This window comes from Nuphar pumila, chromosome 13, assembly GCF_984573655.1.
Source record: "Nuphar pumila chromosome 13, dmNupPumi1.hap1.1, whole genome shotgun sequence".
NCBI classification, from domain to species: domain Eukaryota; kingdom Viridiplantae; phylum Streptophyta; class Magnoliopsida; order Nymphaeales; family Nymphaeaceae; genus Nuphar; species Nuphar pumila.
Window position 1 is genome coordinate 6,154,790 of NC_143261.1, and position 16,589 is coordinate 6,171,378.

At 38.8% G+C, this 16,589-nt stretch overlaps 1 protein-coding gene across 1 annotated transcript; it reads right to left on the reverse strand.

The window, feature by feature from the left end:
* Positions 1–2,093: 2,093 nt before the first annotated feature.
* Positions 2,094–11,893, reverse strand: LOC149817616 (mitogen-activated protein kinase homolog MMK1-like). Its single transcript, XM_089985615.1, has 6 exons — positions 11,641–11,893; positions 8,557–8,686; positions 4,839–4,976; positions 4,408–4,740; positions 3,441–3,624; positions 2,094–2,441 (listed from the first exon to the last, which is right to left on the reverse strand). The coding sequence occupies exons 1-6, from the start codon at positions 11,847–11,849 to the stop codon at positions 2,269–2,271; spliced, it is 1,167 nt and encodes a 388-aa protein (XP_089841741.1). The 5' UTR covers positions 11,850–11,893; the 3' UTR covers positions 2,094–2,268.
* Between the last annotated feature and the right edge of the window lie 4,696 nt (positions 11,894–16,589).

Here is a 16,589-nt window from a genome sequence, read left to right on the forward strand (position 1 = left end):
AGTAGCAACCCAACCTATCTGAGTAGAGATCCCATAAAGTAGGTTTAATGTGGTAATAACAAGTTGTAGGGTGAACTAGATAGCACCTTCTTAATGTGATACTATGTATATGTGTTTTTTTCCCTGATTACTCTGGAAAGGTATTGTAGCTGCTAGTAAAGGAAGAGTGAAAACTCTAAATTGATTCAAAGCCTTCTAGGCGAGATGTTAGCAGTGCATCTCTGAAGAAGTCCACCTATGTGAGTGTGACTGTGTGGCCGCAGTTTAAGGAATTGGGTTATTCTTGAAGTTACTCATGAAACGGGATTTGGGCGCATGGCCATTAATGTGTTGTCCCTAAAGATTACAACCAGAACCTTTATCATGTTGTTGCTAATGGATACTCCTATACTAAAGGTTTAAATTCAAAACTTTAGTTCACTTCGTTCCTTTGGGGATAAAGTTAGCCAACTAAGGCAGTGGTTCAAACCGGAAGGTACTATTACTAAAAGCGTGATATGTCCTGTTGCTGATTACTCCATCTTGCATCTTTGTTTTCCTCCTGTTTTCATTATTTAAATTTGTAGAAAAATGTTGGTTGTAAGAAGAGATGATGAATTAATTCAAAGGAGAAAACAATTTGGGGACCACTCCTTTATGGAGTACTTTTGGACTCTAATGATGTGGAATAGTCCCATATTGAAGAATCTCAAAAAGGTTGTGGGGTTTATAACCTATATGGAGATTCTATTACTTGTTCAAATGAATAAAGGGATGGGATGGTTACCACACACACGCACCTGCCGCGTCGTGTCAGGTCGGGCTCAGGCTTGGGTTCGGGTTCGGGTAATTAGCTTTTTAGGGCCATATCCATTATCTAAGTTCAATGTTCTTTTTGTCCTGCATTAATTGTTTTATTTTTAATTCTTTGGATTAAATAAAGGAGATCATTCCGTTACAGAGTTGCGTCTGTTCAGAATGGGTGACTCATCAGAGTCTCGTTACAGAGTTACGTCTATTCATAACAGACAACTCATCTAGAGTCACGTCTGTTCGAACAGTTCTCTTCCGCATCTTTTCAAAGACTATAAAACATGGTTAGAGGGGTTCAAAGATACGAACAATCCTACAGTGAATGTTCTTCATTCTTCCTTCTCTCTTTGTTTTCCTGTAAACGGGAGTTCTGCAACTTTTGTTCACAGAGGTTGTTTTCGAAGGGTGATTTACTATCAGAGTGCACCGATCAAGATTGTTGAGGCTATTGTATCCTGGGGGAAGGACGTTGGACCCTTTTTGCACCGTATGTGAGGGTGAATCTTTTCTAATAGAAGTATTTTTATACGCCTTAGCCTATTGCAGCGTATTAACTTGTTTTCATTATTGTTTTTATTTTGTTCTTTGCATATGTTTGATCTGTTGTCCTCGTCTGGATTTTAGTTTGAAATTAAACATAACATACTTGAATCATGTTACGGTTTGAATCAATTGTTTTACATGCATATAATGTTGTATTGTAATATGATTTGCATTATAATACTGTATTTGATTCTAACAAAAAGTTAATCTTGTGACCTTATATCCGATCATTGCTTATAGATTCATAGACCAAATCACATGATAGATGTTTGGTCTAGTGGTCTCAAAAATCATTTAAAATAATTTATCCTCATTAAATACCAAGTAGATTTTGCTTAATGGTTCACTCAAAACTCGTAAAACCAAGACAATTTTTGTTGGAAGATAAAGAGGATGCTTGATGGAACATCAAGCCACACCGTTTCTAAAGCTTTTGAAGATCTGCAGATGAGAATAAATCAAAAGTAGATCAATTTAATCATTTCATCTGATAATTAGTCTTAGTCGAAGAAAAGCAAAGAGAAGATGCTTGATGCAACATCAAATCGTCCGACTTTGAAGTTTTTGGAGATTTGCATATCCAAATGGTAAATCAGACTTATCAAATCCCCTCGTCTGACGATTTGTTCTCCGTCTAAGCACTTTTGGAAAGACCTTGACCCCTACAAATATGGTACGGATAAATGTCAAAGTTCCCAGTAATGGAAATTTTGTAATATAGAGGAAAAGGCAAAGTGAACAGAGCAGCTAGAAAGGGATACAAACTAGAAAGTTTTTTTAATATGAAGGAAAAAGAATGACAGAACTGAGGGTGGATCTGAGCATCTCAATATGGTTATCTGTAGTTTACATCTATAACCATCAACAGGCTAGTTCCCTCGACTGAGGATATGGAATAAGGAACTCACAAACAGGGTCAATATATTATATTAATCAACGCTGAAACTCTGGATTAAATGCCAAAGACTCCCTATAAATCAACTCCTTCATCTGCTCATCCAGCATCCCAGGTTGTTCAAAATCGAAAAGAAAGGCTTCAGTGCTAACTGGTTCATCCCCCAAATCATGCAATGCTGCCAGGTATGGATGGGCAATTGCTTCTTCAACTGCAAGTACAGATCAGAATTTTCAAGATATGATTACTAATCACACACATTCACAAATATCTACATGAAGAAAACGGTTGGCTGAGGCGTTGAACTTCCTTCTCTCCTCTTTTCTTTTCCGGCTAGGCTAAGGGAAACACTCCCACTCTCCCACGCTGCCCAACCACCAACTGCGCGCTGGTAGGCCCACTGAGGAATATACCAGCTTTGACCTTGCGGCAAGGGTTGCCCCATGTGGGTTTCGAACCATGGCCGTTTCATATTAGAAACGAACATTTGCCACTAACTAAGAAGGCAGAATAGGGGTGTAAATGGTTCTGATTTAGATCAGTTTTGACCAAATGCCATATTGGACTAATCCCTTGTTAGCTAAATGAATTGGAAATAGGATTCAGATGGTGAAAAGCTCATTCAAGATCAGCTTTTTTTACCTGTCAAATTCAAATATTTGACAGATTTAGTAGACCATATCCTCATCCGATTAGAATTGGATATGGTTTTGGCTCACCAAATACAACTAAAAGGAATCGGATTCAGTGATAAAATCAGATTCATTGACATCCCTAAGGCAGAGCGGTTCTGGGGTCTCTCATCCACACCAAGCGAACCAGCATTATGCGAGTCCATGACCATGCACTTGAAAAAATAGCATAAAGGACAAGCAGATCTTCAGAAACACTTGGCTGGCTTGTAGATATTCAGAAGTTGTTGACAGGCAGGAATCATAGATCAGCAAAGTGATCTAGGCGATAATCTAACCAATGACGTGATCGATCCCACTCTGTAGAGGGCACAGCCTCGCTGCAAACTCAATCAGATTGGCTTGATCACTCGCTAGGCAAGATCATTTAGCAGATCTCCAGATCCCATTTCAGTGCGTTTGGTGCACATACGTAAACATCTGACTAGCTGGGGAACATACAAACAAGCAGCTAGCAGTTGATTCTGATGATAGCTAGTGAGCTACTCGATCTAATAGTGATATAATGACAGAAGTACCTGTTATTCGTTGGGCAGGATTAAAAGTTAACATTCTCTCCACAAGATCGATTGCAGCAGGATGGACATGAGGAAACATTCTTGCAAATGATTGGCGAGGTTGTGGTGGAAGCTGTAGAAGATATCGTCGCGCATCTTCACTCCGAACAAATCCAATTTCTGCCTCTGTAGGAGTTCCAATTAGCTGCAAGACAGCCACATAAGTAAATACCGTAGTCTGGTTGAGAAGAAGGTATACCGGCTTTCACAGTCTGATCAACCGGTTCACAGATTTAATTTCTCGTGAAGGGCTCACTTTTTTTTTCATTTTTAACCCGAAGAAGCCGCACCTGGCACGAAGACCTGGTTCCATACCTACGGTCGGTCATCATGCCGACATCTTAAAAGAGGCTAGGACCCCTGCCCCAAGGGCCTATGCTACACGTTGGCTTGTGCAGAGGGGTGACGCCTATGGGAATTAAACCTTCACTGCCCGTCTAGCAGCCAAGGCCTCCACCCCCACTACTCCAACCTCCCTTGGGGCCGTGAAGGGCTCACTTGAAGTCCAAAAGATAACACGGCATTGCCTTACAGCGGACACAGTAATTGTCAAAAACAAGAGTCAGTTTTAATGTCTCATGTTTGGATTTGGGTCACATACAGAACTCTTAAGGGACCGCGCAGAAAGCCAGGGGTTTCCGCGCAAATACACGGTATTACATGTGTTTCTGTGGGGCCCACCATGGCGATGCAAACGGGGGAACCTCTTCTGTGCGGAAGAAGGTCCCCAAAATCAATGATGCCCCCTCTCTTTCCGCGGTAAACGTTTCCTGTGGGGGTAAAAATGTGTTTCCTGGCCTAAGAAGTTAAGACCACTCAGCCGGTAATGGGATGTCCAAAATCGTCATTGGAAAAAAAAACTGTAAAATCAGGATAAACAAATTCGACTTCGATGCCTTTAAACATGGTGTTGTAACTATAACCTTACCTCTGTGAGCAAGCGCAATTGATGCATCTGATCTCTTCCTGGAAATAGTGGTTTTTTATTCATTAACTCCATGTAAATACATCCCACAGACCAAACGTCAATGGCTGCAGTATACTCTGATGAGTTGAGCAGCAGCTCGGGCGCTCTGTACCATCTGGTAACAACATACTCAGTCATGAAGTCATTCTCTGCCGTAGGGCGGGCGAGCCCGAAATCACAAATCTTCAGGTCACAGTTTGCATTCACCAACAGATTGCTTGGCTTCAAGTCTCTGTGAAGAACATTTGCTGAATGGATGTACTTAAGCCCGCGAAGTATCTGGTACAAGAAGTACTGCATGCAGCAAAAGTAAGTGAAGATATTCAGTTTTTTCAGAGCATACTATTTGATTAACAATCACAGAATCCGAAACTAGTGGGGAGATTAATTACCTGACAATGCTCCTCAGATAAAACTTGATTTGAACGAATTATGTGATGAAGGTCTGTGTCCATGAGCTCAGATGCAATATAAACATCGTTAAATGCTTCGGGCTGAGGTGGTGGGATCACATCCCTGATTGCTATGACCTGTTCCACAGAACAGTTTGACATTATTTGAGATCTCAATATTTTCTTCCTGAACATGAAGAAAATGATAAAAGGCATCACTCCTTGAGCGAACCAAGGGGGTAAGCCCACAGAGTTTTATGCTGTTAAGACAGTGATTGTAAGTACATAAGGCAGAGCCAGCACCTAGGTCTTTCATCCTTCAAATGATTTTTTCATGTAAAAATTTAAAAAAACAAAAGGATCAAGACTCGGGCAAGAGATCTAGAGAGCGGCGCAATCACATGACATCAATATTGTTATGAAGTAATCATTTCATACAGTTTTAGAATTCATGACTTTGATAAATGCATATATAACAAAGTAGAAGATAGTCATGTTATAATTATTTGTCTCCACGTGGATATGTTAATCTTAAGTAATAATGCATAATGCATAAATAATACCAAAAAAAAAATCATCAAAATTTGACATGAAAGACATGTGATTAGTCGATGTTATACTTAGTATTAAACTGATTTGACATGAAAGTGAGTATGCATTAACTCAATCCCACTATATTGAGAAAATATTGAAAAAAATATAATCATTATAATTATAAGTATGTTGATACTCCGATTGATCATAGTGTTAAACTATTGATTAACACTGGAAGAAGTATATCTCAATTAGAGTATGCAAAATTATGTATGCTATAAATGAAACTAGATCAAACATAGCTTTCAGCATGAGCAAGTTGAGCTGATATACGAGTAATCCAGGACAAGAGTATTAAGATGCAATATATCAAGTCCTGAAGTACTTGAGAGGTACTCTAGAATATGAAATATTTTATGAAAGAGAACTCGTTGTAATTAAAGGTTACAATGATGCAAACTAAAATTCTAATTCCAATGAATCATTATTCATAAGTGATTAGATATTTACCCTTGAATTTGGAGTAATTGCTTTGGGATCCAAGAAGCAAATTGCGATAACTCATTTTACAATGAAAGCAGAATTGATAGCACTAGCATCGGCTAGTATATAAGTTGAGTGGTTAAAGAATCTCTTAATAGAGATACCATTAAGAGATAAGTCAGTACCCTTGATAGTTATGCATCACGATAGTCAATAAACTATATATAAAGCGAGAAATAATATTTATGGTAGAAAATCTAGACATATCAGTCTAAAGCATAATTGTGTGAACAGTTTACTCAAGCAAGGAGTAATTTCAATTAAGTATGTGAAATCTTGTCAAAACTTAACAGATTCGTTGACAAAAGGACTTTCTTGAGATATTGTATTTAAAACATCGAGGAGAATGCAGTTAAAATCTATAAAAGCAATTACCATTGATGGAAACTCAACCACAAGATAAGGGTCAAACCATATTGAGTGATTCAATAGGAAGAACAAGTCTCTAAGTGATTGTATTGAGCACTTAATATTTTCTCATTCCTAATGTCAGGTGTTCAAAATTTGTGTAACAAGGTTGAGTTCGAATTTAACTCTTAATAAGATCTATAGGCTTATATTTGAAGTGTTTCACACAGATTTACACCCTTAGACTTACCTATATGAGTGTGAAGGTAGTTGCTTTCTATGGGACTTAAACTTTATCTCTAGAGTACTCATGAATTTGAGATACAACACAAAACTTTTAATGTGCGACTTCTATAAATTGGTATACACATTATGACCATCTAAAGTGAAAGTATATGTTCCAATGTCTAGAAGGTCAATTAGGATTCTTAATTCAAAGCTAACGCTATTGAGGTCACAAACTGACTAAGACTAAGTAACACTACTATGAGGGTTGAAACCCAAAAGGTACCTTTACTTATGCACTGAATCTTTATGAACAATCTCTTGAGTTCTCTTCTCATAGTTTTGATCCATATGGGGGACCGGTGGATTTTAGTTCAAAACTACCTAAGTTTACATTTTATTTTTCCAATTTTTACCATGTATGTAGGTGTAGGGTTCCATACAGAAGTTTAGTCTCATATTGAAAGTTGTAGGAACTTTCTTTGTCCTTGTATAAGAGGGTAGTGCCTTAGAGTGCATGGCCCTCAACGACATTAGATTTTGGGTTTGAACAAACCTTAGATCTTGGATCATAAACACTATATATGTTTATGTTTATATTTATATTTATATTTGGATTTGGGTTTGTGATTTGCGATTGTGGATTCGGACACAACTCGACTTGGTCCGGTCTAGCTTTAACATTTTTGGCACTTTAACGATTTTGATCCCAAGTCCATATATATCTGTTGACCAAGCTATAATACTATGCATTTATACCATTTAGATTAGTTCAGATATTATCCAAATCGACTTGAATGGCCATTAAGACCCAAACGTTCCCTTGACCATTGACTTTTGACTCAATCAAGGTCGACCTTGAATCTTTCAATGCCATTTTTGTCTAATTTTTGCGCCCTCCTTAGGCTAACAATTTTGGGCATTCATGGCTAGCCGTTTGGCCATCCATGGCCCATAATGACTAGATATTTTGGCTTATGACTCTTTAATGAGAGCTAGGAGCTTATATAAATTGAGTTTCCTCTCCTCATTTATCATCCGTCACTACTCTCTCCTTTCTATCTTGAGCTTTGTTATCCTCTCTCTATAGTTGAGAAATTTTTTATCTCTCTCTAATTTTTGTACTTCTCTCTCTAGATTTAGTTGTGATTCAGATCCAGATCTAGCTGATATTAAGATCCAGATCCAATTGTGATCTGAATTAAGATCTAGTTGTGATTTTAATTCAAATCTGATTCTAAATTCAATCTTAATATCCAGATCCATTACAGTTTGAATCCCTATTCAAGATCCAGATTCGATTATAGTTTGGATCTCTATCCAGAATTCAAATTTATTATAGTTTTGATCTTTATCCAGGATCCAGATTCTGTTGTTGATCAGACCCATATCTAGTTATAGTTTGGATCTCAACCCAATTACTGTTAGAATCCATATTCAAATTTAGGATCTATACCTGGTTCATCTCTAGTCAAGAGGTTGTTCAAGGTGGTTCATATCGAGATTGTTGGACTCATCAAGTGCAGGGTGTGGTTTGATCATTCACGAGAAGGCGAAAGCTCGGTTGTATCTTAAGAACATAGTTACACGAATACTCATTGCAATGAGAACTTGATCTTAAGTGGGGCAACTATCGTTTGAAAAACAACGCATTTACTTGGTGGTTCAATCTGAGTTGCCCAACCCACTAAGGTATAATTTCCAACATCATCTGCGACTATAATTTTTATAACAGACAGGTATAGTTCACCAGTGTAAATCCAGTACTTTAGACATGATTGTAATCCAAGAGTTCACTAGAAGTTATTACATTGCTAGCATAGGAGTAAGTTTCTGGTCAGACAACCAGATACTTTGTTTTTTGGCCTCCTCTCTTGTACAGTCCAGGATGATGAATACATCCTGTGGAAAGGCAAGCCCCCTAATGGGGGACAGATGTAAACAATTGATACATGAAAACGAAAGAGGGGGCCTTAGTCCCCCAGTTGGTAAATCACCCCAAAAAAAACGGTGAGCGTGCACACACACACCTGAATCCAACAAAATAAATCGGAGAAAATATACATACATTTTCATGGTCCAAATGGCGAAGGAGCTTTATCTCCCGAAGGGTTCTCTTGGCATCGGTTCGGTTATCAAATGCATTCGCAATCTTCTTAATGGCAACGTACTCATTGGTCTCCGAATTGTACAGCGAACTAAAAACCAAACAACAGACACAAAGGAAAAAAAATAAAGGAACTGAAATAACAGCAGGATTTTTATTGATAATTGAAAGTCAAACAAAATCACAACTGATTGCTTAAACAAAATAAAACATACTTTGTTGACCAGTGATGTGAAAGCCATATCTCGGCAAGACTTCCGTGTCAAAAATCAAAACCATGGTACTATTATGTTAGCAAGGTTGAAGAGAGTTGAGTTCTCTCTCAATGTTTTTTTTTTATTTATTTCCTATATATGTTTTACCATAAAGCACAATGAACCAGACCAAGCAACCTAATATTTTATGCAAACCGAAGTTAGAAGAAAGTCCGATAATAAGACTATCAAACCCACTTAGGTGTAGTGTATGCAAAGCTGGAGGGACCCGGTCTGAAAGTGATAATGATTCATGATGGAGTGGGTCCACTTCTTTATAGAGGGCAGGTAACGTATAACCCATTTGTACGGCAAAAAGATTTGAAATCCAAGGAGCAAAATATATAAATGAAAACCAAACAGAGACTTTATGTTGTGAACACGCAAAAGAGAAGACCAGTTTCTGGTGGGCGAGTTTAGGTGTCTAGTAAAATTAAACTAGTTTACAAACTCTGAACGTGCTTCAAATTGCGGTCTTTTATGGATCGCCTTTTCTTTATTGATCTTTACGATCTTTCTTTGACCTTTTTTTCTTTTTCTTTTTTATCCCCGTACACCACAGTGACAAACGTTTTTATCGGCAAAAACTCACAAAAAAATTAAAAAAAAAATTATAAAAATCTCGCATTTTTTTGGAAAAATCTCGGCAATAAAAAAATAAATTGAAAAATATTTTTTATAAGAAAATATTAATAAAAATTATTTTAAAAAAAAATACATTGTTTTTCGTTTAAAGATTAAATATTGCATTTAAATCATGGTATTTATGTTTTTTCATAAATCTCGCGAGAAATAGCCATTTTAAACTTTCAGGCAATTTCTCGCAAGATTTTCGTAAATCTCGCGATATTTGTTACTATGCCGCATACAAGGTATGCCGCATTCTATGTGAATTCTGTGTAGCAGCCAGTGAAGATCCAGTCCACCTCTTCTTGTTGTGTTCTGCCGGGTTATGGAGAGCTATATAACCAACTTATTTGGCATTCAATCGTCCCCAACAGGAAACTTGTTTAATGATGACCGACCCTGGTTTCATATTAAATTCAAAGAACACTGTTTCTCGTGGAGCTGGGAAAGGACTTTCCAAATTGTTTTTTTGGGTGGTATGGAAGATGAGGAACATGCAAATTTTTGGAGCTAAGAGACGTTCCGCGAGACAGCTACATAAGGAAGGTATTACTACTGTGAGGGAACATGTTCTCCAAGTGCTTAGTAACTCATAAGAAGCTGTTGCAACCCGTTGTACAGCGTCTGATGTGTTGGTTCCCTCCCAAACCGGGTTGGGTCCAGGTATGTATATGTGGTAATTTTCAGGCTGGGTGGCATTATGGGTTCACAATCCCCAATCATACTGGTTTCTATATCTAGGCTGATTGTTTCTCATCTAACAGGCTGTTGGAGAAGAAGGAATGGTCTGGGTGGGGATACATTCTGTCTTCAGTTAATTTTTAGAATCTGGAAGAGTGGATTTGGTGGCTAGGATAAAAAAAAATTTGGAAGTTAGAGATCATGGTAATTCTATACCTCAGGAAGTGAAGTTTTTTTTTTGTACAGTTTTGACAGATTAGTCATACAGAAACCCAAATTCAATTCGAACTATACAGCTAGATTCTTAGCCAAGTTAGCGATGGGATGGGGAAAATCCAAAAATTGTGAAAGGATCACCCCCAGGACTGATCTCCTGAAAGGAGAATGTATGACCTTTGTAATTAAGTTTTACAGTATTATTGAAGCCGGTATGGGTCTGGTTAACCCCAGCTTGCTTTTCAAAAAAATAAATAAAAGAAGCATATTTGAGGTGTGACCATCCAGAGTTGTGCAGAAAGCACTTCCAAAAGCCAAAGCGGAAAGCGAGGCACTTTCAAAATTTTAAGAAGTGAAAAAGAGTGCGAAGGAGAAGAGATCAAAAAAGGAAAAAAATAAATATAAATATAAATATAAATACAAAAACATTTTAAAAAAACAAGAGAAAGCGAGCTTTCCATTTAAGAGAAGCACACTTCTTCTTCTTTTTCCGCTTTCCAACACGTTTAAGAAGGGCAATGTTTTGTGCTTTCGACATGTGCTTCGGGGAAGCGCGCTTCCCAACTCCTTATGATCTTTCCGTAACTCTGGACCATCCAACATCAATTGCAACAGTGGATCATCAAAGTATGTTTGGCATCACATAAGTAACAAAGATGATAAACTCCAAAGTTTCCACTATCACATAAAGTTGAGGCCGGCTGCCTAACTTTTCTAGGAACCTAGTCTGCGAAGGGGCGCTCACCAGGTACTGGTCCAACCACACAGAGTTTCAAGCCTAGATTTCACCGTCAGTGTGGCTCTTGTTTTCGCTTAGCTTTGAGGTGCAAAATTTAGTTTGCAAAATGGTATCAGCTATAGCTAATTGAACAAAATTTTATAATCAACTATGCAAATATCTAATTCAATTTTGTTTATTATTCTTTGTTATCTTCAAAATTAAACCTTAATAGCCTTCGACTAATTAGCAATGCAATTTGACTAAATTTTAATCCCATAACCAAAACAGCAAAGATCTTCGCTTAACAATCTGTCCAAACCAATTCGATCGGTTTAATTACTTTCAATTAAAATATGCAGGTCTAAAATCACGAATTCCTTACAAGCAAAAATGGAAATAACATCTTCAAGTCTATTTATTGTTTGATATCATGATCAAGCGAACACGTGTTCTTATATTTTTTTTACAATTTACTTAATCACGTCAAAAAAAAGGGAGAATCAAATAAATAAACAAACAAAACTGAAAGAAACAGAAGATACTCACCACACAATTCCATACGCTCCACGGCCGATGGGCACGATCGGAGGCTTGTATTTGGAGGTGATCTCGAAGAGATTGCCGAAGATGTTGTACTGGACGTAGCGGCCGCCATGGGTGAAGACTGCCGGGAACTCCTGCACGCCAGCCGGAAGGCCCCCTCCGCCACCGTTCCCCGGCTGAGGCGCCTCCCTTGCCACTGCTGCACCTTCCATTTTTTCTTTTCGTTTTCCGGCCACACGGAAGGAAAGGAATGAGATCTCGATTGGAAAGCAGCTTCCCCTCACCTTTTTATGCACGATTCGCCGAGTGAGGGAAGCAGGGGAGCAAGCCAACGAGGACGGAGAAAAACGCGTCTATCTCCAGATCGACGGTCGAGGTTCCGGCCGCCTTCAGATAGACGGCCACCGTTCATTCGTATCGTCAACGCCCAGGCGGACGATCAAGATTTTCGTTCTGTTTGTCCGTTTGCGACGAGTGACGACATATGAGGTTTTACTACGAAAGCGCGGTTTCATCTTTATCGCTCAACTTAAATTATTATAATGCCCCTCAATTATGCATGCTTATTACGAAGGCTACACTTTATTAAAAAATGGGTAGTTCGGTCAAATCATCGGACAAAAGCACGTGGGAAAGATCTGGTGCTTGTATCAGGTCCGAACCCAAGTCCTATAAGGTCCACTATAAGAAAAACCATAATTGAGTCCGCTCCTATAAGGATTACATAAACCATATCAGGTAAAATAATGACATGATGGAACCAAAATCGATTCTACGGGAAGATCTGGCTGGAACTAAATCCATATAAGTTTGGACTGATTTGGTTAAGTATTTTTTGGAACCGGGTTTGGAGTTGATCTCGGAACCGAATTGCTAAAAAGAGCTATAGTTGGTGGTAGTCGGTTTTGAACATGCAACCTGGAAAAGCCAGAATGTTCATCTTTTTGTAGGCATTTGTTTTGGACACTAATGCAAGAGATAAGTTCACTTAAATATATTAAGCAGTTTTCTAGGAAAGTTTATGTAAAGTAGGTAAAAAGGGCATGCCTTTCATCTGACAATTAATGAGAGATCATAATGTTTCTATGCTTCGTTTTTTAGTAATTTTCTCATGTCTTGTGGCTTCTTAGCTGAAAGTTAGTCCCATATCGACTGTTATAGGCTTGTGATGGTGTTCAATTTGCTACATAAAGCTGCTCAAGGATTGGGCTAGAGGGTATGCATGACCCATCCTAACCGACGCTACTGTTGTGGCACATGCCCACTCTCATCGAGCCACAAAATTTTCAACTTAGGATATGTAAAAAAATTCAATCTTTTTCTTTTTAAATATAACACAGCGAAAATTGTTTGGGTTTAGAAGTTGGATAACCTTGGGAATGAAAAGCTGAATTGGGCTGGATCCATTTCTAATTAGAATTTTAAACCAGATCCACTCTCAATCTCATTATAAGAAAGAGCATATCCATTCCAAAATCATATCATTTGTTCGCAGTTTAAACAAGTTTAAGAAATTAAATCCAAACATCGCGGTCCAATATGAGATACACAAAAGTCCAAAGATGGGACAAAACAAATAGAAATATATAATTTCCGACCTTGTTTTCACATCGCACGGCTTCTCAAACATCACTTGCACCCCATGAAAAAGGGGTCAGACTCTTTCGAGCAAGTAAGATGAACCACAATCATATAGATAATGAATAATACCACAACATCTATCATTGTTTTCACATTATGGTATCATAGCCTCACAATTTAACAGTTGCATAAGCAAGATGAATACGTAGCTATCAATAAATAGTATCATAAAAGGCAATCCATATGTCATTAACACAGACCAGCTACTGATGACAAACCATGTGTCATTAGAGAAGTACTAACAACACATCCAAGAAAAGGCCAAGTATTGACGATAATTTATAGAAGATGCTAACAACACATAGAAGAAAAGACCAAGTATTGACGACAATTTATAGATGTTAATGACACATGTTGGAAAGTGACAATTTATTTTGGCAATAGCTTTGGATTTCGTTGTCAGATTAACTTGATTTTTGGCTTGTTTGAAAGTTCAGATCTTTTAGTTTAATTATTTTTTTGTTAAACAACTTTAAAAAATCTAATTTGAAGGCCAAAAATGAGTTTGAAGTTAACTTTTGTTTTAGAAAAAACCAAAGACATGGGATCTTAGATATATAAAATGACTTGATAAAAAATGGGGTTTCCATAGATGACCCTTTTTGTTGTTGAGTTTGTAAAGATCGATCAATAACAAAGAAGTAGACACATCGGTTTTGAAAAGAGCAAAAGATTGGCTATGACATTGTATTCTTGAAAGTGTCTTGTGAGAAGACAAAAACATAGATAGCGGGCAATGCATGACAGCTAAAAATGTGTACATAGCTTAACACGAGGGTCTCTTTGTGGTGCCTGTCTATATAGACAACATGCTTGAACCGAAGACTAAGCCAATACCTTGTTTTACATAAGGGTTTTTTCTTGAACTCGATAATTATGAGTGAGAAGTCCTTTTTTTAATAAGGTCAAGCAAAAAGATGAAGCAAGTGTCATATCGCTTGAGATCGCGCGAAAGACGACTGATATATTTACAAAAGACATACTTCTTTTAAAAGACAATGACAGAGACAAACATTTGGGCAAAAAATATCGTCGGTAGCCTTTTCTATATTGCTGACAGATGCAAGAGAGCACAGAGGACACTTCAACTGGATGCGAGCTTCAAAAGGTATGAGACTATGTTGATTTGGACCCTAGGCTAGGAAAGTGGGCTAGGTTGATTAGGCTAGGTGGTCTAGGCCTTGTAGAGATTTATGCAAGTAACAATACTAATTTCAGATGGGACCAAGATGATCAATAGGGAGAAATGTCTCTCTATTATAGTTTTTTAAGCATATTTGAATACATTTAGTACGTATATAGGATCCATCTAGATGGGCGGCTGCTAGATGGGGGGATTTTCATAAATGGTTGTGTTGATAAAAGTTTGGAGTTGGGAAAGATCGAACTTACCTGGATACGCAAAATCCTTTTTAGAAATATGGGGACATTGTATATGAGTCTCGATCATCCTTTGCCCGAAGGAAAGGTAAAGTCTAAACAAGTTCTCTGATCTTCATAACCTCAATTGCACCGTCGAGAAACTCAGATATGCAATGAAGATCAAACATGTATGCGTATTTGTTCTGAAACAATAAAAGACTAAAATAAAAGAACAAATTTAACTAAATGATCTAAAAAAAATCAAACTCGAGGGTCCATTCATTTTTTAGGTTGCTTTTTGGTCCATCATCACCTCTGCGCAAGTACGAGGGTTCTTTAATGGCATTGAGACAAAGTGTAGGTAGAGCTTGAGTAAGCTTCTTCTTTAAGGCCAGCACATAGGTATGTAATTTCTAGATGATCACAGATCACCAGATTTTTTGGATTCAAATCTAATCCAAATAGATTTAAGTTTATCCCAAATGGAGATACAACTTAATCCAGAAGAGTCCTTTCCACTTTAAAAATGCACAGGAGGGGGGAGGTTAAGATAAGGTCGATTGAGGATAAGTCAAACCCTCTCGCTTGAGTGGCGAGATGGTGAAATGATTTGGCCATCCCAAGCAGGGATGGCAAAATCGAGGGTCATTCCAGGGTGGGACACCCCACCTTCCCAAGGTGGGACGGTCAAAGAGAGTGTCATCCCAAGGTGGAACGGCAAAACTTCTTGGTCGTCCCAAGGAAGACAAGACGCAAGACTAGGACCAGGACCAGGTGAGGTAGTCGGGCCATCCCAAGATGGGACTACCATGTAGTAAGGCCATCCCAAGGGACTGATCGGGGCGGGGGGTCGCCTCGAAGGGACAGGCTAGACAAGGTGGGATGACACCACTGCAATGTTGTCCAGCATAGAACGACATGAGTTATGGTTCCATCCCAACCTATGCCTAGGACATGGTGGAGAAAAAAATGTTGGGATGACACTGTTTGTGTCATCCCATGTCAAGATGGGTGGGTGGGCGACAAGGCCCAGACAAATGGGACAAGGTGGGACAACCAGGCCCTGGGACCATCCTGAGGTGTGGGGGTCTGAGATAAGGTGGGAAGGCCATGACATGGGGCCATCCCACTTGGGATGTTCAAGACTGCTAGTCGTCTCAAGGACAATGGACAAAAATTGGGATGCCACTATCAGTGCCATCCCAACCCAAAAACAGGACTGAAGCGCTGGGGGTGGATGGCACAAACAGTGGCATCCCATGGATAGGACGACATAGCATGTGTCGTCCTCGCCTAAACAGGGCAGGTCGACACAGACTATGCAATCCAGGGTAAGGACAGTGCAACAACATGTCATCCCAACCCAGACTTAGGCACAGACAGAGGTGGGTCGACATAGACTGTGTCATCCTATGGTGAGGATGAATGAACTTTCTGGGGTTTTAGGTACTCTAAAAAATTTGGGTGTCTACATATACCCATCTTTATTATTAATCGATGTGGTTTGCTTTATGACAAAGAAATAAAGACACCCAATTTTTAAACACTGGGTTGTCGAGACCATGATTGGTCTCGCCTAACGAGGTTAGACCAGTTTGAAAACCACTAAGTTGTGGGGACCCTTTGGGTCCCACCGAACAAGGTCAGGCCAATGTCTTGAAGAGAAAATTGGGTTATTGAGACTGTGATTGGTCTCACCAAGTGTAGTTGGGCCTAGATTGTGGGAACCGTTTCGGTCCCAAATGAGGTCAGGTCAGTGTTTTGATAAAAAAAATGAGTTGTTGAGACCGTGGTTGGTCTTATCGAGCGAGGTCGAGCCAGTTTTAAAAACCACTAGGTTGTGAGGATCGTTTGGATCACACCGAACGAGGTCGAACTAGTGTTTTTATAGGAGAACTGGGTTGTCGAGATCATGATTGGTCTCATCGAACGAGGTCTGACCAATTTGA

Excerpts from the sequence above, each read along its gene's own strand:
- LOC149817616 (XM_089985615.1), bottom strand. The coding sequence starts at position 11,849 with ATGGAAGGTGCAGCAGTGGCAAGGGAGGCGCCTCAGCCGGGGAACGGT. Across the intron at positions 3,625-4,407 it reads AATTGCGCTTGCTCACAGAG|CTAATTGGAACTCCTACAGA; the intron begins GTAAGGTTATAG and ends GCTGTCTTGCAG. Across the intron at positions 2,442-3,440 it reads TCCTGCCCAACGAATAACAG|TTGAAGAAGCAATTGCCCAT; the intron begins GTACTTCTGTCA and ends CTGTACTTGCAG.